Raw genomic sequence first — 18,885 nt, 5'->3', positions numbered from 1 at the left:
CAGGTTAAAGTCCAACATGTTTGTTTCGAATCACTAGCTTTCGGAGCCCTGCTCCTTCCATTTTCACCTGAGGAAGGAGCAGTGCTCAGAAAGCAATGATTCGAAACACACCTATGCTCACCCCAGTCCAACGCCAGCATCTCTACATCATGGCCATCCCCAAAAGTGAGTGGCTTGAATTATACCTGTCACTATATTGGCTTTGGTAATATTCAGGAATCCCTGATTATTAGGTGGGGTTACTGGGTTACGGGGATAGGTTGGAGGTGTGAGCTTAAATTGGGGTGCTCTTTCCAAGGGCCGGTGCAGAAGGGGCCGCAACGCCTCCTTCTGCACTGTTAGTTCTATGATTCTATTGCCTTGCACTGGCATTGGTGCATTTGCATATGCTCTGGTCCGTTGACGCCTTTTCCAGCTCTAGGATCGTCTACCCCTGAGCTTCCACCTTCTTCCCCATTCCGTTGATCACCGTCCAACTATACCGTCACTGCCACCATGACCGCCACTGGATCTCCACTTTTATCGCCTCCCTCAATGCCTTCAGTTCCTTCATCAGGAACACCTTCCATATGTGGCCATCTAAAATGGCCGCCCGCAAAGGATAATGGGAATTATGGTCAGGTTGGGACAGACGGTACACAGCCCCTGTGTATTGTGCAGAGAGAAACCAGACCTAACTGAAACTCAGACCTGCTAAAAGGTTAATCACCAATTTCCCCAGGACAATGGGACACAGATCGAAACGTAACAACAGTAGCAGACTCGGGGGCACCTATTTACCTTATGTGGGAGTGCATACGTGCCTTGGACAAGAGCAGATAGGATCCGTCCAAGCCATCGAGGTACCTGCCCCTAATTGGCCAGAATCGATTAGGGTGATCGAAACCCTATCGATCCATTGGATCCTGAGTTGGGACCACCCAAAAGAGCGCGAAAGTCGCCCCTCATCCTTCTCCGTTCTAATGAGAAAAGGCCTAGCATCCTCAACCTTTCCTCGTAAGTACTACTCTCCATTCCAGGCAACATCCTGGTAAATCTCCTTTGCACCTTTTCCAAAGCTTCCATGTCCTTCCTGAAATGAGGCGACCAGAACTGCACACAGTACTCCAAATGTGGCCTTACCAAGGTTTTGTACAGTTGCATCATCACCTCACGGCTCTTAAATTCAATAGCTCTGCTAATGAACGCGAGCACACCATATGCCTTCTGCACAGCTCTATCCACTTGCGGGGAAACTTTCAAAGATCTATGAACATAGACCCCAAGATCTCTCTGCTCCTCCACATTGCCAAGAACCCTACAATTAACCCTGTATTCCGCATTCATATTTGTCCTTCCAAAATGGACAACCTCACACTTGTCAGGGTTAAACTCCATCAGCCACTTCTCAGCCCAGCTCTGCATCCTATCTATGTCTCTTTGCAGCCGACAACAGCCGTCCTCACTATCCACAACACCACTAATCTTCGTATTGTCTGCAAATTTACTGACCCACCCTTTAACTCCCTCATCCAAGTCATTAATGAAAATCACAAACAGCAGAGGACCCAGAATTGATCCCTGTGGTACGCCACTGGTAAATGGGCTCCAGACTGAATATTTGCCATCCACCACCACTCTCTGACTTCTATCGGTTAGCCAGTTCCTTATCCAACTGGACAAATTCCCCACTATCCCATGCCTCCTTACTTTCTGCATAGGCCTACCATGGGGAACCTTATCAAATTCCTTACTAAAATCCCATGTACACAACATCCACTGCTTTACCTTCATCCACATGCTTGGTCACCTCCTCAAAGAATTCAATAAGACTTGTGAGGCACAACCTACCCTCACAAATCCGTGCTGACTATCCCTAATCAAGCAGTGTCTTTCCAGATGCTCAGAAATCCTATCCCTCAGTACCCTTTCCATTACTTTGCCTACCACCGAAGTAAGAGTAACTGGCCTGTAGTTCCCAGGGTTATCCCTATTCCCTTTTTTGAACAGGGGCACAACATTCGCCACTCTCCAATCCTCTGGTACCACCCCTGTTGACAGCGAGGACGAAAAGATCATTGCCAACGGCTCTGCAATTTCATTTCTTGCTTCCCATAGAATCCTTGGATATATCCCGTCAGGCCCGGGGGACTTGTCTATCCTCAAGTTTTTCAAAATGCCCAACACATTTTCCTTCCTAACAAGTATCTCCTCGAGCTTACCAGTCTGTTTCACACTGTCCTCTCCAACAATATGGCCCCTCTCGTTTATAAATACTGAAGAAAAATACTTGTTCAAGACCTCTCCTATCTCTTCAGACTCAATACACAATCTCCCGATACTGTCCTTGATCGGACCTACCCTCTCTCTAGTCATTCTCATATTTCTCACGTATGTGTAAAAGGCCTTGGGGGTTTGCCTTGATCCTACCCGCCAAAGATTTTTCATGCCCTCTCTTAGCTCTCCTAATCCCTTTCTTCAGTTCCCTTCTGGCTATCTTGTATCCCTCCAGCACCCTGTCTGAACTTTTTCCTCAGCCTTACATAAGTATCCTTCTTCATCCTAACAAGACATTCAACCTCTCTTATCAACCCATGGTTCCCTCACTCGACCATCTCTTCCCTGCCTGACAGGGACATACATATCAAGGACACGTGACATATCCCAACCATTCTATCAAATACTCCCCTAGGGCATCAGCCCTGGTCCTGCCCAGGTGTAACCAATGCCCCTGAAACCATTCCCCTCACCATCACTTCAGCCATGTATTCATCCAATATATCCTGTTATTTCTACTCTTACTAGCATGTGACACCACTAGTAATCCTGAGATCACTACCGTTGAAGTCCGGCTTCTCAACTTTCTTCCTAACTCTTTTTTCAGCTTTTAGGAACTAATCACTTTTTTAAACCTATGTCAGTGGTACCAACTGGCTGTTCAGCCTACCCCTCCAGAATGTTCTGCAACCACTCCGAGACATCCTTGACCTCGCACCAGGGAGGCAACATGCCATCTTGGGGTCTTGTTTGAAGCCACAGAACCATCGGTCTATTCCTCTTATAATTGAATCCCTTAAAACTAATGCATTCCTTCACTTTTTACTCCTCCCCTCTGTAGCAGAACCACCCCTGGTGCAATGAATTTGGCTGTTGCTGCTTTCCCCCTTTATTAAAAATAAATTTAGAGTACCCAATTTATTTTTTCCAATTAAGGGCCAATTTAGCGTGGCCAATCCACCTACCCTGCACATCATTGGGTTGTGGGGACAAAACCCACGCATACTCCACATGGACAGTGACCCAGAGCCGGGATTGAACCGGGGACCTCGGCGCCATGAGGCAGCAGTGCTAACCACTGCGCCACCGTGCTGCCAGTTGCTGCTTTCCCTGAGAGGTAATTCCCCTCAACAATATCCAAAGTTGTGTATCTGTTTTGCAGGAAAATTGCCATCGGAGATTCTTGCACTGCCTGCCTAGCTCTCTTGCTCTTTCCTGCCTGCCGAGTCTGAGCCTGCGGTGTGACGACCTCTCTAGACGTGCTATCCACAACATTCTCCACTTCGCAGATGCTCCACAGTGTCCCCAACTGCTGCTCCAGCTCTGAAAACCGGGCTTCCAAGAGCTGTAGCTGGAGACAATTTCTGCACACGTGCTGGTCTTGGGCACTAGAAATGTTCCCAGTCTCCCACATGGGACAAGAGGAGCAAACCAAGGCTTTGAGCTCATCTACTATGACATATCCCTTTATATTAAACCTTTGGAATATGCTTGATATTAGATTAAATCCAATTCTGTATGGCCCTTCTTTCCTTGTCCTTGTCACTACCAAATATAGCCCTTAGTTTATAAACGACAAACGTATTTTCAACTATGTGATAAAAGTTGTAAAGACTTACCGACCTTACCCACTACTTACCAATCAACTGTCTCCTTTGTATCCTCAGCTGTAGCAGGGCAAGACCCCTCTCTGAAAATTCAAAAATTACAAAGCAAGGAGGAAAATCAAAGAGCACCTCTTCCCGCTCTGCACCGAATTCCCACTCTGTTTCAAATTCCCAAGTTTAAAACTCACTCTGGTTGGCCTGTCCCACTGCTCGTGAGCAAAGCTCACTGCAACTGTATTGAAGCACCGCAAAGTGCAATACGACCGATGTATGCAGTCTGATTCAAATTGTACTCCCTGTAATTAATATATTGAAATGGATGTAATGTTCTCGTTCCTCAACTTAAGCATCTCAAGGGCTGCATGGTGGCGCAGTGGCTAGCACTGCTGCTTCACAGCATAGAGGATCCGGGTCACTGGCTGTGTGGAGTTTGCACATCTCTCCCTGTCTGAGTGGGTCTCACTCCCACAACCCAAAGATGTACAGGTTAAGTGAATTGGCGACGCTAAATTGCCCCATTAATTGGAAAAAAAAATAATCGGGTACTTTAAATTTAAAAAGCTGAAGCATCTCCGAGTGCATCTTGATCTCTGGTGAAAATGTGAATATCATTGTATTTTATGAATAAAGTTTATTTTTGGAAAAATAATTCAGTATACAGTAACAGATGATTCAAGATGCTCTGGAAAAAGTTACCTATTAGCTAATATTGTAACTATATCCCCTCTGTCAGGATTTGTTACTTGGGGCTGCACTTTTACATGTATTTAACTGCTTTATATTTTAATTAGTAACAACTATGTAAATGTGTTTAATATCTACATGAATTCCTGTTTTATTATACCTACAGAGGATCACCTAAGCATGCAGTGTAACTTTCGGAGTTCAACGGTCTTGTCTTGTGCCTGGTGCCTCAACCCACAAGCTGACAAGTGCTTCAGTACAGGTTGGGTCAGCAAATCATTAACCAGTGAATCAGTTCCTCTTAGTTTTTGACGACATAAATCTGCATTTCTTTATGTCTTGCAATCATTTTACTTTTGTTCAAATCATTGGAGATTTTCCCACCCATAGAACATTCTGTTCATTAAATGAAATGCATGTGACTGAATTTTCCAGACTAGCATTTGTATTAAGTTGATTTACTGAGTTACATTTACCAGCAAAACCCAATATTTAATCACTGTGTTACTAAAGCTGAGTTACTTTGTACTATAATTGACCACCAATTATATAGTTAACGCCTGTTGCTCCGTTTATCTGGTTCTAAATATGGCAGTCAATATGGTCGCCTCCCTTAATCCTAATTATGTGTGCTCTAGAGTCACCAGGTATCTTTCCATACTGCCACAAGGCTCAAACCCGAATACCGAATACCCAATGCACCAATTAGTTAGTTCAAAGTCAATACTATTTATTTACACACACAATATCTACTCATGCACAAAATACCACAAACTAAACTATCACTAACACTAACGCCTATACTTAACTTCGGGTGCCCACTCAGTCAGAGGAACAATAGCCGTTGTTCGGATCTGAGGCTGTTGGGTGCGAAGGTGTAACAGGAGAACAGCTAAGGTCGTCCGTCTGATGGCGAGCATTGACCTTGGACTTAATTGCTTCTGGTGCAGTTGGTGGACAGGTCTCTCCGCTTCGAGAGCCGAATCCAAGAGAGCGATTCTCTCTCGGGGGCTTCTCCTTATACCCAAAAGGGGGCTTCACGCGCTTATGGGCAGGCTTTGAACTTGGCCCCAATTAATTGGACCGCATCTTGATCATCGGTATCGATCTTGACCAATAAAGGGGTGGGTGCCCTGATGGCTGTACGTGTCTTAGGTGGCCGTTGGCCTTGCTTTGTTTGTGTCTTTTCTGGCGTCGGGGTGGCTGCCTTAGTATCAGTTACTTAAATGTTATTCCTTTGTTCCCGGAAATGGGCCATCAATATGCTAATTTACCTACAGCTTCAGTCTCGTCTGGGAGTTGCCTTCTCAATACGCATCCAGGCTCTGTGCCTGCCTGCTTTCTTAGCACAGTCCATGTTTCCTTATAGTCTTTGCAAACATCCATTTTGTATTCTGGAAGTGGCCATCCCAGATGGCTACACGCCTTTCTCTGCCAGCTCAATATCGAAGTCCAGGAAGGACATGAATCAGCTGTGATGGTCCTCACAGTTGCATAGCACAGACGGTAAATGTTAAAGCTAACATGCAGACTGTGGCTAAATACTGGAAGATTGCTGTGCCCATGGAACTGTACCCAAATATGAGTCAGCAACTTTAAGAGGAGGGCTGTGGTGGGGAAATCATTGAGAAGATATTTTTCCTTTATTCTTTCATGGGATGTGGGTGCCACTGGCAAAGCTAGCATTTGTAACCCATTCTCAAATGTTAAATAATGAGAGAAATGTGTTTTAATTTGGCTGTAAATTGCAGCTGTTGCTAAATTATTTTGTTATTATTATGGGACTTTTCATTACCATCTCAAACAGTTTAGCTTATTTGTTTATTTGCTAGCAAACTCATTCTTGAGTCAGAAGATAGTGTATTGAAACTATTGCAGAATTTCAACACACAATCTTTAGGATTGCAGTGTTGTCAGAGGTGCGGTTTTCCATCCAATTTACACAAGGTCCCATCTGCCTAATCGGGAGGTGGATATTGTTGCTGTTTGAAGAGACTCATAGAAACCATACAGTTCAGAAGCAGGCCAATCGGCCCATCGAGCCTGCACTGACCCTCTGAAAGAGCACCCTACCTAGCCCACTCACCTGCAACCCGTAATCTCACCTAAATAGTTAAACACTAAGAGGCAATTTAGCACGGCCAATCCATTTAACTTGCACATCTTTGGACTGTGGGAGGAAACCGGAGCACCCAGAGGAAACCCGCGCAGACATGGGGAGAATGTATAGACTACACAAACAGTCACTCAAGATTGGAATCGAACCCGGTCCCTGGCACTGTCAGGCAGCAGTCCAACTGTGTCGCCCAAAGCAATGAGTCTTTCCCCTTGGACCCTGGTGAAACATTTCCACCACTCTTCAACACCCCCAACTAATGCTAATGGAAACCAATTTAATTAGTTTATTATTTTTTGTGTTATTTGTGGTGACCTTGATGTCCTGGTTTGTCTAATAAGGAAAGATTGAACAGGTTGGGCCTATATTTATTGAAGTTTAGAAGAATGAGAAGTGATTTCATTGAAACATAGAAGATTCTGAGGGAACTTAACAGTGCTTTATTAACAGAATGCTGAGTGTAAAGGCACCAGTCTCAGGGCACTGGTAACGGCACCTCTGCCATTCTCACCGGCCCGGTACTCCACAAGTCCGGTGGTAGTTGTGGCACTGAGGATCTGGAGGCAATGGAGGAGGCATAAGAAGGTCAGTCTGGACCCCGATTTGCAACAACCACAGGTTTGCACCAGGCAGGCTGGACGGCGGGTTCCAGAGTTGGCAGAGGGCAGGAATTAGAAGGATGGGTGATCTATTTACAGACTGGAGCTTTCCCAGCTTGAAGGCGCTGGGGGATAAATTTAAACTGCTGCCAGCGAATGGCTTTAGATATTTGCAAGTGCGAGACTTCCTAAGAAAACAGGTGCCGGCCTTTCCGCTGCTGCCGCCATGGGGGATACAGGATAGAGTAGTGTCCAGTATCTGGGTGGGAGAGGGGAAAGTGTTGGATATCTACCAGGAGCTGTTGGAGGCGGAGGAAACCCGGTGGAGGAGTTTACGGGCAAGTGGGAGGACGATCTAGATGGAGAGCTAAAGGCAGGTCTATGGGTGGACGCCCTAAGCTTGATCAGTTCCTCCCCTTCATGTGCCAGGCTTAGCCTAATACAATTTAAGGTGGTGCACTGGGCACATATGACGGCGGCGAGGATGAGCACGTTTTTCGGGGTAGAAGATAGATGTGTGAGGTGTGCGGGAACCCCAGCAAACCATGCCCACATGTTCTGGGCATGCCCGAAGCTCAGCGGGTTTTGGCAGGGGTTTGCGAAGGCATTGTCTAGGGTGCTAAGAACCCAGTGGCGCCAAGTCCAGAGGTAGCGTTCTTTGGAGTATCAGAAGATCCGGGAGTTCAGGGAGTGAAAGAGGCCGATGTCCTGGCCTTTGCCTCCCTGGTAGCCCGGAGCCGATCCTTTTAATGTGGAGTGACTCGAAGCCCCCCGAGTGTCGAGACCTGGGTTAGTGACATGGCTGGGTTTCTCGGGCTTGAGAAAATAAAGTTTGCCTTAAGAGGGTCAATGTTTGGGTTCTCTCGGAGGTGGCAGCCGTTCGTCGATTTTCTCGGGGAAAATTAAAATGTCAGCAGAAGCAGTATTCCAAAGGGGGTGGGGGGGGGGGGGGCAAGTGGATAGATAGGTGTTAGATGGTGTGGTGTGTGAAGATTGGGTCGGGTGGGGACTGTTTATTTTACCATGTCAATGTCATTGTTATTGTTTTGTTATTGTTATAAAAATTTGCAAATACTTTAATAAAAATATATATTTTTTAAACAGGATGCTGAGAAAATATTACTCCTCATGGGGGAATCTAGAACTGGGGGCACAATTTCAAAATAAATGGGTCTCCAAGTAAGACGAAGATTAGGAAGAATTTCTTCTCTGGGATCGGTGATGTTTGAAAGTCTCTGCCCCAGTGGTGGATGGGTTATTGAATCTATTCAAGACTGAATTAGACATATTTTTGATAGACAAGAGAATTCAAGGATACAGGGGCAAGCAGGAAAGTTGAGGCACAATCAGATCAGCCATCATCTTATTGAATGGCAGAGCGGTCACACGAGGCCAAATAGCCGACCCCTCCGAGTCAGAGTCCGGATGTACCGTCCAACACGTGCTCTGGGAACCCACAGTGGTTCCGTTGCATTGACTCCATGGGAATTGCCTAGGAGGTTGGAACTACCTCAGCAGGGTAGCTTGGTGGTTAGCATAAATGCTTCACAGCTCCAGGGTCCCAGGTTCGATTCCCGGCTGGGTCACTGTCTGTGTGGAGTCTGCACGTCCTCCCCCTGTGTGCGTGGGTTTCCTCCGGGTGCTCCGGTTTCCCCCCACAGTCCAAAGATGTGCGGGTTAGGTGGATTGGCCATGCTAAATTGCCCGTAGTGTCCTAATAAATGTAAGGTTAAGGGGGGGGGTTGTTGGGTTACAGGTATAGGGTGGATATGTGGGTTTGAGTAGGGTGATCATGGCTCGGCACAACATTGAGGGCCGAAGGGCCTGTTCTGTGCTGTACTGTTCTATGTTCTATGTTCTACTGATGGGAAATTCCCCTGCTCCATGGGAGCCTCTACAAACGTCTCTGACCCTGAGTTTGAGTCTCAGATTTCGGACAATTCTGACACCTCACTCTTGGGTAACTAACTATATCCCTCCTACCCCAACCCTCCGTCCAGAAATGGGCAGTCCCGTTGCAGTGCAGAAAATTAGGAATGGGGCAGGAATCTGACGGTAATTGCCTCTTCACACAAAATTCGGGCGATCATAATTCAGATTACATGTTTAACCACAAGATATGTATCTGACTTTTTTTTAAATGATGAAGTTATGGTGCACTTTAAGACATCTCGAGGATGTTTGATTTTTTTGCTCCGCCCCTTCATGAAATACTTTGAAAAGAATTGAAAGTTGGACCAACAAAGAACAATACAGCACAGGAACAGGCCATCCGGCCCGCCAAGCCTGTACCGGTCATAATACCAACCTTTACCAAAACCCTCAGCACTTCCTTGTGCCGTATCCCTCTATACCCATCCTATCCATGTGTTTGTCAAGATGCCTTTTGAATGTTAATGTATCTGCTTCCACAGCCTCCCCTGGTAACGCATTCCAGGCATTCACCACCCTCTACATAAAAAACCTGCCTCGCACATCTCCTCTAAACTTTGCCCCATGTACCTTAAACCTATGCTTACTGGTGACTGACCCCTCCACCCTGGGAAAGAGTGCCTGCCCGTCAACTCTATCCATGCCCCTCATAATCTTGTTGACCTCTATCAGGTCACCACTCAACCGCTATCTTTGTAATGTAAACAGTCCTAGTCTATTCAGCCTCTCCCCATAGCTAGCACCCTCAGCCCAGGCAACATCCTGGTAAAGCTCCTCTGCACCCTCTCCAAAGCCTCCACATCCTTCTGGTAGTGTGGCGACAGAATTGTGCGCAATATTCCAAGTGCAGCATTACCAATGTTCGATGCAACTGAAGCATGACTTGCCAGTTTTTAATACTCAATGCCCTGCCCAATGAAGGCAAGCATTCCATATGCTTTGTTAACTACCTTGTCCACGTGGACCTGCATGCCAGAATCTCACTGACTTTCCATGTTCCTAATAGTTTTACCATTTACAGTATATTCCCCTCTATGTTAGACCTACCAAAATGCACACCACACATTTGTCCGGATTAATATCAATTTGCCATTTCTCTGCCCAAGTCTCCAACCTATGTATGTCCTGCTGTATCTTCTGACAATCCTTGACACTATCTGCCACTCCACCAACCTTGGTGTCATCTGCAAACTTAATAATCAGACTACATTTTCCTCTAAATCGTTCATGTACACTACAAACAACAGAGTCCCAAGCACAGATCCCTCGGGAATACCACTAGTCACAACCTTCCATCGTAAAAACACCCTTCTACTGCTACCTTTTTTGCCTTCTGTGACCGATCCAGTTCTGTATTCACCTTACCACCGTGATGCCGTCTGATCCCGTGTGACTTCACCTTTTGTACCAGTCTGCATGAGGTGCCTTTTCAAAGGCTTTACTGAAGTCCATGTAAACGATATCCACCACCCTCCCCATATCAATCATTTTTGTCACCTCTTCAAAAAACTCAGTCAAGTTAACTCAGTCAGTCAACTCAGGCAAGACCTCCCCTTCACGAAACCATACTGTCTATCACTTATGAGTCCATTTGTTTCCAAATGGACCCTGTCTTGTCCAAGCATGCCTACTGACCAGGCATAAAGTTATGTTGATGGAGGGCTAGAAGTAGGTTATCCACCTTCTCCGCCAAATATAGTCAACTTTAACCTAATTTGGCTCATTTTCTTTTGGAAAAATTAGGAATTGTGTAAAAGCCCATGGGGATTGCACCAGTCAGAACAATGACACAGACTATTAGCCCACTCAACGAACTTCGTTAATTATGGAACGGTAGAATGATTTAGCACAGAAAGAAGCCTGTTGGATGGCACCATGGCACAGTGGTTAGAACTGCTGCATCAATGCCAGGAGCCTGAGTTCAATTCCAGCCTTGGGCCACTGTCTGTGGAGTTTGCACTTTCTCCCCGTGTCTGTGTAGGTTTCCTCCGGGTGCTTCGGTTTCGTTCCTCAGTCCAAGGATGTGCAGGTTCGGTGGATTGTCAATGCTAAATTGCCCCTTGGTGTCCAAGGATGTGTAGGTTAGATGGGGTTGCGGGGAGTGGTGTGGGCTGTGATAGGGTGCTCTTTCTGAGGGTCGGTGCAGACTCGATGGGCTGACCAGCCTACTTCGCTGTAGGAATTCTATGGTTCTATCTGTGCCATATTTTTGTGAAGCTTTTGAAATTTCCCCCCAAACCTGTAATGGCTACAATATTGTCTGTACACTCAAAAAGTACCACTTTGGAAGAGATGCTGCTGTTACAAAAGTAAGTTTTCACTAAGTAGGTGACAATCATATCTGCTGTATTTTGTTTCCCAGGTTTGTTGGACTGTGTCTTTGTGACTGATGCAGTAACCGGTCAAAAGCAGACATTTAGAACAAACAGCAGTGTACTCGCTCAACAGTTTGCACACAGGGTAAGCAAGGATTTAAAGTACAGAGGCTTTCCTTTATGAAAAGGAAATAACAAACAGGTCAACTAATAAAAGAAAATTACTGCAGATGCTGGAATCTGAAATGAAGGAGAAAATGCTGGAAAATCTCAGCAAGTCTGGCAGCATCAGTGGGGAGACAAAAGAGCTAACAAGTCCGATGACTCGTTGACAAAGCTAACAGACAGAAAAAGTGGGAAATATTTATACTGTGGAATGAGAATGAAAGCTGAGTCATAGCCATAGAAACCCAGGGAAACCGGGTACTAATGGCTACAGAAACCAAGGAGAAAGAGTGCTAATGGCAGTCCCCAGAGAGAACAAAAGATGTGAAAGGTCAAACAGCAATTGAGAGGATGAACTGTAGGTGTGGGGGGAGGGGAAGGGGAAGCAAAAAGGAGAAAGGTGCAGGAGAGAAAGAAATGGTAAAAGACAGTTAAAATGAAATGAAAACAAATGGGTCGAGGTGTGGCTGATCATCTGAAGTTGTTGAATTCGATGTTCAGGCCGGCAGGCTGTAGCGTGCCGAACCGGAAGATGAGATGTTCCTCCAGTTTGCGTTGCGCTTCACTGGAACATTGCAGCAGGCCAAGAACAGACATGTGGGCATGGGAGCAGGGTCTTTTGTTAAAATGGAAAGCAACAGGAAGGTCAGGGTCCTCAATGTGCACAGACCAAAGGTGCTCAGCAAAGTGATCACCCAGTCTGCGTTTGGTCTCTCCGATATAGAGGAGACCACATTGGGAGCAGCGAATGCAATAGACCAAATTGAAAGAGGTGCAAGTGAAACGCTGCTTAACCTGGAATGAGTGTTTTGGGCCTGGAATGTTAAGCATGGAAGAGGTAAAGGGGCAGGTGTTACACCTTCTGCGATTGCATGGGATGGTGCCATGGGTGATGGGAGAGGTACTGGGTATGGTAGAGGAGTGGACTAGATTGTCTCGGAGGGAACGGCCTCTGTGGAATGCTGGCAGAGGGAGTGAAGGGAAGATGTGTTTGGTGGTGGCATCACGCTGGAGTTGGCGAAAATGGCTGAAGATTATGCTTTGCATACGGAGGCTGGTGGGATGAAATGTGAGAACGAGGGGGACTCTATCCTTGTTCTGTGAGGGAGTGGAGGGGGCGAGGGTAGTGGCGCGGGGGATGGACCGCACACTGCTGAGGGCCCTGTTCATAACAGTAGGTGGAAAATCACGATCGAGAAATATAGACGATAGAATAATACAGCACAGAACAGGCCCTTCGGCCCACGATGTGTGCCAAACTTTTGTCCTGAATTAACATAGAACATAGAACAGTACAGCACAGAACAGGCCCTTCGGCCCTCAATGTTGTGCCAAGCCATGATCACCCTACTCAAACCCACGTATCCACCCTATACCCGTAACCCAACAACGGGTTGGGTTAACCTTACTTTTTGTAGGACACTAAGGGGCAATTTAGCATGGCCAATCCACCTAACCCGCACATCTTTGGACTGTGGGAGGAAACCGGAGCACACGGAGGAAACCCACGCACACAGGGGGAGGACGTGCAGACTCCACACAGACAGTGACCCAGCCGGGAATCGAACCTGGGACCCTGGAGCTGTGAAGCATTTATGCTAACCACCATGCTACCCTGCTGCCCCAAATTAAGAACAAATTAATCTACACCCCAGCATTCAACCATAATCCATGTACCTATCCAATAGCTGCTTGAAGGTCCCTAATGTTTCCGACTCAACTACTTCCACAGGCAGTGCATCCCATGCCCCACTACTCTCTGGGTAAAGAACCTACTTCTGACATCCCTCCTATATCTTCCACCATTCACCTTAAATTTATGTCCCCTTGTAATGGTTTGTTCCACCGGGGAAAAAGTCTCCAACTGTCTACTCTTTTTATTCCCCTGATCATCTTATAAACCTCTATCAAGTCTCCTCTCATCCTTCTCTGTTCTAATGAGAAAAGGCCTAGCACCCTCAACCTTTTCTCGTAAGACTTACTCTCCATTCCAGGCAACATCCTGGTAAATCTCCTTTGCACCATTTCCAAAGCTTCCACATCCTTCATAAAATGAGGCGACCAGAACTGCACACAGTACTCCAAATGTGGCCTTACCAAGGTTTTGCACAGCTGCATCATCACCTCACGGCTCTTAAATTCAATCCCTCTGCTAATGAACGCTAGCACACCATAGGCCTTCTTCACAGCTCTATCCACTTGAGTGGCAACTTTCAAAGATCTATGAACATAGACCCCATGATCTCTCTGCTCCTCCACATTGCCAAGAACCCTACCGTTAACCCTGTATTCCGCCTTCATATTTGTCCTTCCAAAATGGACAACCTCACACTTTTCAGGGTTAAACTCCATCTGCCACTTCTCAGCCCAGCTCTGCATCCTATCTATGTCTCTTTTCAGCCGACAACAGCCCTCCTCACTATCCACAACACCACCAATCTTCGTATCGTCTGCAAATTTACTGACCCACCCTTTAACTTCCTCATCCAAGTCATTAATGAAAATCGCAAACAGCAGAGGACCGAGAACTGATCCCTGCGGTACGCCACTGGTTGCCATCCACCACCACTCTCTGACTTCTATCGGTTAGCCAGTTCGTTATCAAACTGGACAAATTCCTGACTATCCCATGCCTCCTTACTTTCTGCATAAGCCTACCATGGGGGAACCTTATCAAATGCCTTACTAAAATTCGTGTAGACTGCATCCACTGCTTTACCTTCATCCACGTGCTTGGTCACCTCTTCAAAGAATTCAATAAGACTTGAGTAAGAAGTCTTACAACACCAGGTTAAAGTCCAACAGGTTTGTTTCAAACACGAGCTTTCGGAGCACGGCTCCTTCTTCAGGTGAATGGAAAGGCTTGTTCCAGAAATGTTTATATAGACACAGTCAGAGATGCCCCGGAATGCGAGCACCTGCAGGCAATCAAATCATCAAAGATGCAGAGAGAGAGGTAACTCCAGGTTAAAGAGGTATGAATTGTCCCAAGCCAGTTCAGTCGGTAGGCCTCTGCAAGTCCAGGCTTGTTGGTGGGGGCCGAATGTAATGCGACATCTCCACAATAAGACTTGAGGCACTATCTACCCTCAAATCCGTGCTGACTACCCCTAATCAAGCAGTGTCTTTCCAGATGCTCAGAAATCCTATCCCTCAGTACCCTTTCCATTACTTTGCCTACCACCAAAGTAAGACTAAATGGCCTGTAATTCCCAGGGTTATCCCTATTCCCTTTTTTGAACAGGGGCACAACATTCGCCATTCTCCAATCCCCTGGTACCACCCCTGTTGACAGTGAGGACAAAAAGATAATTGCCAACGGCTCTACAATTTCATCTCTTGCTTCCCATAGAATCCTTGGATATATCCCATCAGGCCTGGGGGACTTGTCTATCCTCAAGTTTTTCAAAATGCCCAACACATCTTCCTTCCTAACAAGTATCTCCTCGAGCTTACCAGTCTGTTTCACACTGTCCTCTCCAACAATATGGCCCCTCTCATTCGTAAATACTGAAGGAAAGTACTCGTTCAAGATCTCTCCTATCTCTTCTGACTCAATACACAATCTCCCGCTACTGACCTTGATCGGACCTACCCTCACTCTAGTCATTCTCATATTTCTCACGTGTAAAAGGCCTTGGGGTTTTCCTTGATCCTACCCGCCAAATATTTTTCATGCCCTCTCTTAGCTTTCCTAATTCCTTTCTTCAGTTCCCTCCTGGCTATCTTGTATCCCTCCAGCGCCCTGTCTGAACCTTGTTTCCTCAGCCTTACATAGGTATCCTTCTTCCTCTTAACAAGACATTCAACCTATCTTGTCAACCATGGTTCCCTCACTCGACCATCTCTTCCCTGCCTGACAGGGACATACATATCAAGGACACTTGATATAAAAGACATTCTGTGCTGTACTGTTCTATGTTCTATGACACGTAGTATCTGTTCCTTGAACAAGTTCCATATTTCAATTTTGTCCTTCCCTGACAGACTAGGTTCCCAATTTATGCACTTCAGTTCTTGTCTGACAGCATCGGATTTACCCTTCCCGCAATTGTAAAACTTGCCCTGTTGCACGCACCTATCCCTCTCCATTACTAAAGTGAAAGTCACGGAATTGTGGTCACTGTCTCCAAAATGCTCCCCCACTAACAAATCTATCACTTGACCTGGTTCTTTACCAAGTACCAAATCCAATATGGCCTCCCCTCTGTTCGGAAAATCGACATACTGTGTTAGAAAAGCTTCCTGGACACACTGCACAAAAAACCACCCCATCCAAACTATTTGATCTAAAGAGTTTCCACTCAATATTTGGGAAGTTGAAGTCACCCATGACTACGACCCTGTGACTTCTGCTCCTTTCCAAAATCTGTTTCCCAATCTGTTCCTCCACATCTCTGCTGCTATTGGGGGGCCTATAGAAAACTCCCAACAAGGTGACTGCTCCTTTCCTATTTCTGACATCAATTCATACTACCTCAGTAGGCAGATCCTCCTCGAACTGCCTTTCTGCAGCTGTTATACTATCTCTAATTAACGATGCAACCCCCCCCCCCCCCACCTCTTTTACCACCCTCCCTCATCTTATTGAAATATCTATAACCAGGAACCTCCAACAACCATTTCTGCGCCTCTTGTATCCAAGTTTCCGTGATGACCACCACATCGTAGTCCCAAATACCGATCCATGCCTTAAGTTCACCCACCTTATTCCTGATGCTTCTTGCGTTGAAGTATAGACACTTCAACCAATCTCCGTACCTGCAAGTACTCTTCTTTGTCAGTGTTACCTTACCCACTGTCTCACTACACACTTTGACATCCTGAACATCGGCTACCTTAGTTGCTGGACTACCAATCCGGTTCCCATTCCCCTGCCAAATTAGTTTAAACCCTCCCGAAGAGTACTAGAAAACCTCCCTCCCAGGATATTGGTGCCCCTCTGGTTCGGATGCAACCTGGCCTGCTTGTACAGGTCCCACCTTCCCCAGAATGCGCTCCAATTATCCAACTACCTGAAGGACTCCCTCCTACACCATTCCTCCAGCCACGTGTTGAACTGCACTCTCTCCCTATTCCTAGACTCGCTATCACGCGGCACCGGCAACAAACCAGAGATGATAACTCTGTCTGTCCTGGCTTTTAACTTCCAGCCTAACTCCCTAAACTTGTTTATTACATCCACACCCCTTTTCCTACCTACATCGATGGTACCAATGTGCACCATTCTGGCTGCTCCCCCTCCCCCTTGAGGATCCTGAAGACACGATCCGAGACATCCCTGGCCCCTGGGAGGCAACATACCTTCCGGGAGTCTCGCTCGCGACCACAGAATCTCCTATCTATTCCCCTAACCATTGAGTCTTCGATCACTATTGCTTTTCTATTCTTCCCCTTCCCTTCTGAGCCCCAGAGCACTCAGTGCCGTAGGTCATGCCCCCAACAGCATCCAAAACGGTATACTTGTTTTGAAGGGGAACGGCCACGAGGGATCCATGCACTGTTTGCCCGTTCGTTTTCTTTCTCCTGACTGTAACCCAGCTACTCTTGTCCTGCACCTTGGGCGTGGTTACCTCCCTGTAACTCTTCTCTATTACCCCCTCTGCCTCCCGGAAGGTCCGAAGTTCATCCAGCTCCAGTTCCCTAACACAGTATCTGAGGAGCTGGAGTTGGGTGCACTTCCCGCAGGCATAGTCAGCGGGGACACTGGTGGTATCCGTCACCACCCACATCCTACAGGAGGAGCATTCAACTGCCCTAGCCTCCATCCCCTCTTACCTTACAGAATATGATGTGGAGATGCCGGCGTTGGACTGGGGTGAGCACAGTAAGAAGTCTTACAACACCAGGTTAAAGTCCAACAGGTTTGTTTCAAACACAAGCTTTCGGAGCACGGCTCCTTCTTCAGGTGAATGGAAAGGCTTGTTCCAGAAATGTTTATATAGACACAGTCAGAGATGCCCCGGAATGCGAGCACCTGCAGGCAATCAAATCATCAAAGATGCAGAGAGAGAGGTAATTCCAGGTTAAAGAGGTGTGAATTGTCCCAAGCCAGTTCAGTCGGTAGGCCTCTGCAAGTCCAGGCTTGTTGGTGGGGGCCGAATGTAATGCGACATGAATCCCAGATCCCGGTTGAGTCCGCATTCATGCGTGCGGAACTTAGCTATAAGTTTTTGCTCAGCAATTTTGCGTTGTCGCGTCTCCTGAAGGCCTCCTTGTAGAATGCTGACCCGGAGATCAGAGGCTGAATGTCCTTGACTGCTGAAGTGTTCCCCAACTGGAAGGGAACAGTCCTGCCTGTTGATAGTCGCACGATGCCCGTTTATTCGTTGTCGCAGTGTCTGCATGGTCTCGCCAATGTACCACGCTTCGGGACATCCTTTCCTGCAGCGTATGAGGTAGACTACATTGGTCGAGTCGCACGAATATGCGCCGCGTACCTGGTGGGTGGTGTTTCCACGTGTAATGGTGGTGTCCATGTCGATGATCTGGCATGTCTTGCAGAGATTACCCTGGCAGGGTTTTGTGGTGTTGTGGTTGCTGTTCTGAAGGCTGGGTAATTTGCTGCAAACAATGGTTTGTTTGAGGTTGCGCGGTTGTTTGAAGGCCAGTAGTGGGGGTGTGGGGATGACCTTGGCAAGATGTCCATCCTCGCTGATGATGTGTTGGAGGCTGCGAAGAAGATGTCGTAGTTTCTCCGCCCCAGGAAAGTACTGGACGACGAAGGGTACTCTGTCAGTGGTGTCCCGTGTTTGTCTTCTGAGGAGGTCGGTGCGGTTTTTTGCTGTGGCGCGGTGGAACTGTCGATCAATGAGTCGAGCGCCATATCCCGTTCGTACGAGGGCATCTTTCAGCATCTGTAGGTGTCTGTTGCGCTCCTCCTTGTCTGAGCAGATCCTGTGTATACGGAGGGCTTGTCCATAGGGGATGGCTTCTTTAATGTGTTTCGGGTGAAAGCTGGAGAAGTGGAGCATCGTGAGATTATCTGTGGGCTTGCGGTAAAGCGAGGTGCTGAGGTGACCGTCCTTGATGGAGACGAGTGTGTCCAAGAATGGAACTGAATTTGGAGAATAGTCCATGGTGAGTTTGATGGTGGGATGGAACTTATTGATGTCATCGTGTAGTCGTTTCAGTGATGTCTCGCCGTGGGTCCAAAGGAAAAAAATGTCATCGATGTATCTGGTGTATAGCATCGGTTGAAAGTCCTGTGT

At 46.9% G+C, this 18,885-nt stretch overlaps 1 protein-coding gene across 4 annotated transcripts in view; it reads left to right on the top strand.

The window, feature by feature from the left end:
- Positions 1–18,885, top strand: part of wdr21 (WD repeat domain 21) — a 214,230-nt gene that overhangs the window by 127,029 nt on the left and 68,316 nt on the right. For all 4 annotated transcript variants that reach the window (XM_038781673.1, XM_038781667.1, XM_038781684.1 and 1 more), the window contains 2 exons: positions 4,714–4,809; positions 11,557–11,654. In XM_038781673.1, coding sequence (XP_038637601.1) covers positions 4,714–4,809; positions 11,557–11,654 — 194 coding nt within the window. The remainder of the gene's footprint in view (positions 1–4,713; positions 4,810–11,556; positions 11,655–18,885) is intronic.

Source organism: Scyliorhinus canicula, chromosome 2 (assembly GCF_902713615.1).
Source record: "Scyliorhinus canicula chromosome 2, sScyCan1.1, whole genome shotgun sequence".
In the NCBI taxonomy this organism is placed as follows: Eukaryota; Metazoa; Chordata; class Chondrichthyes; order Carcharhiniformes; family Scyliorhinidae; genus Scyliorhinus; species Scyliorhinus canicula.
Note: the sequence above shows the minus strand (reverse complement) of the source record. Positions and strands in the feature narration are given on the sequence as shown.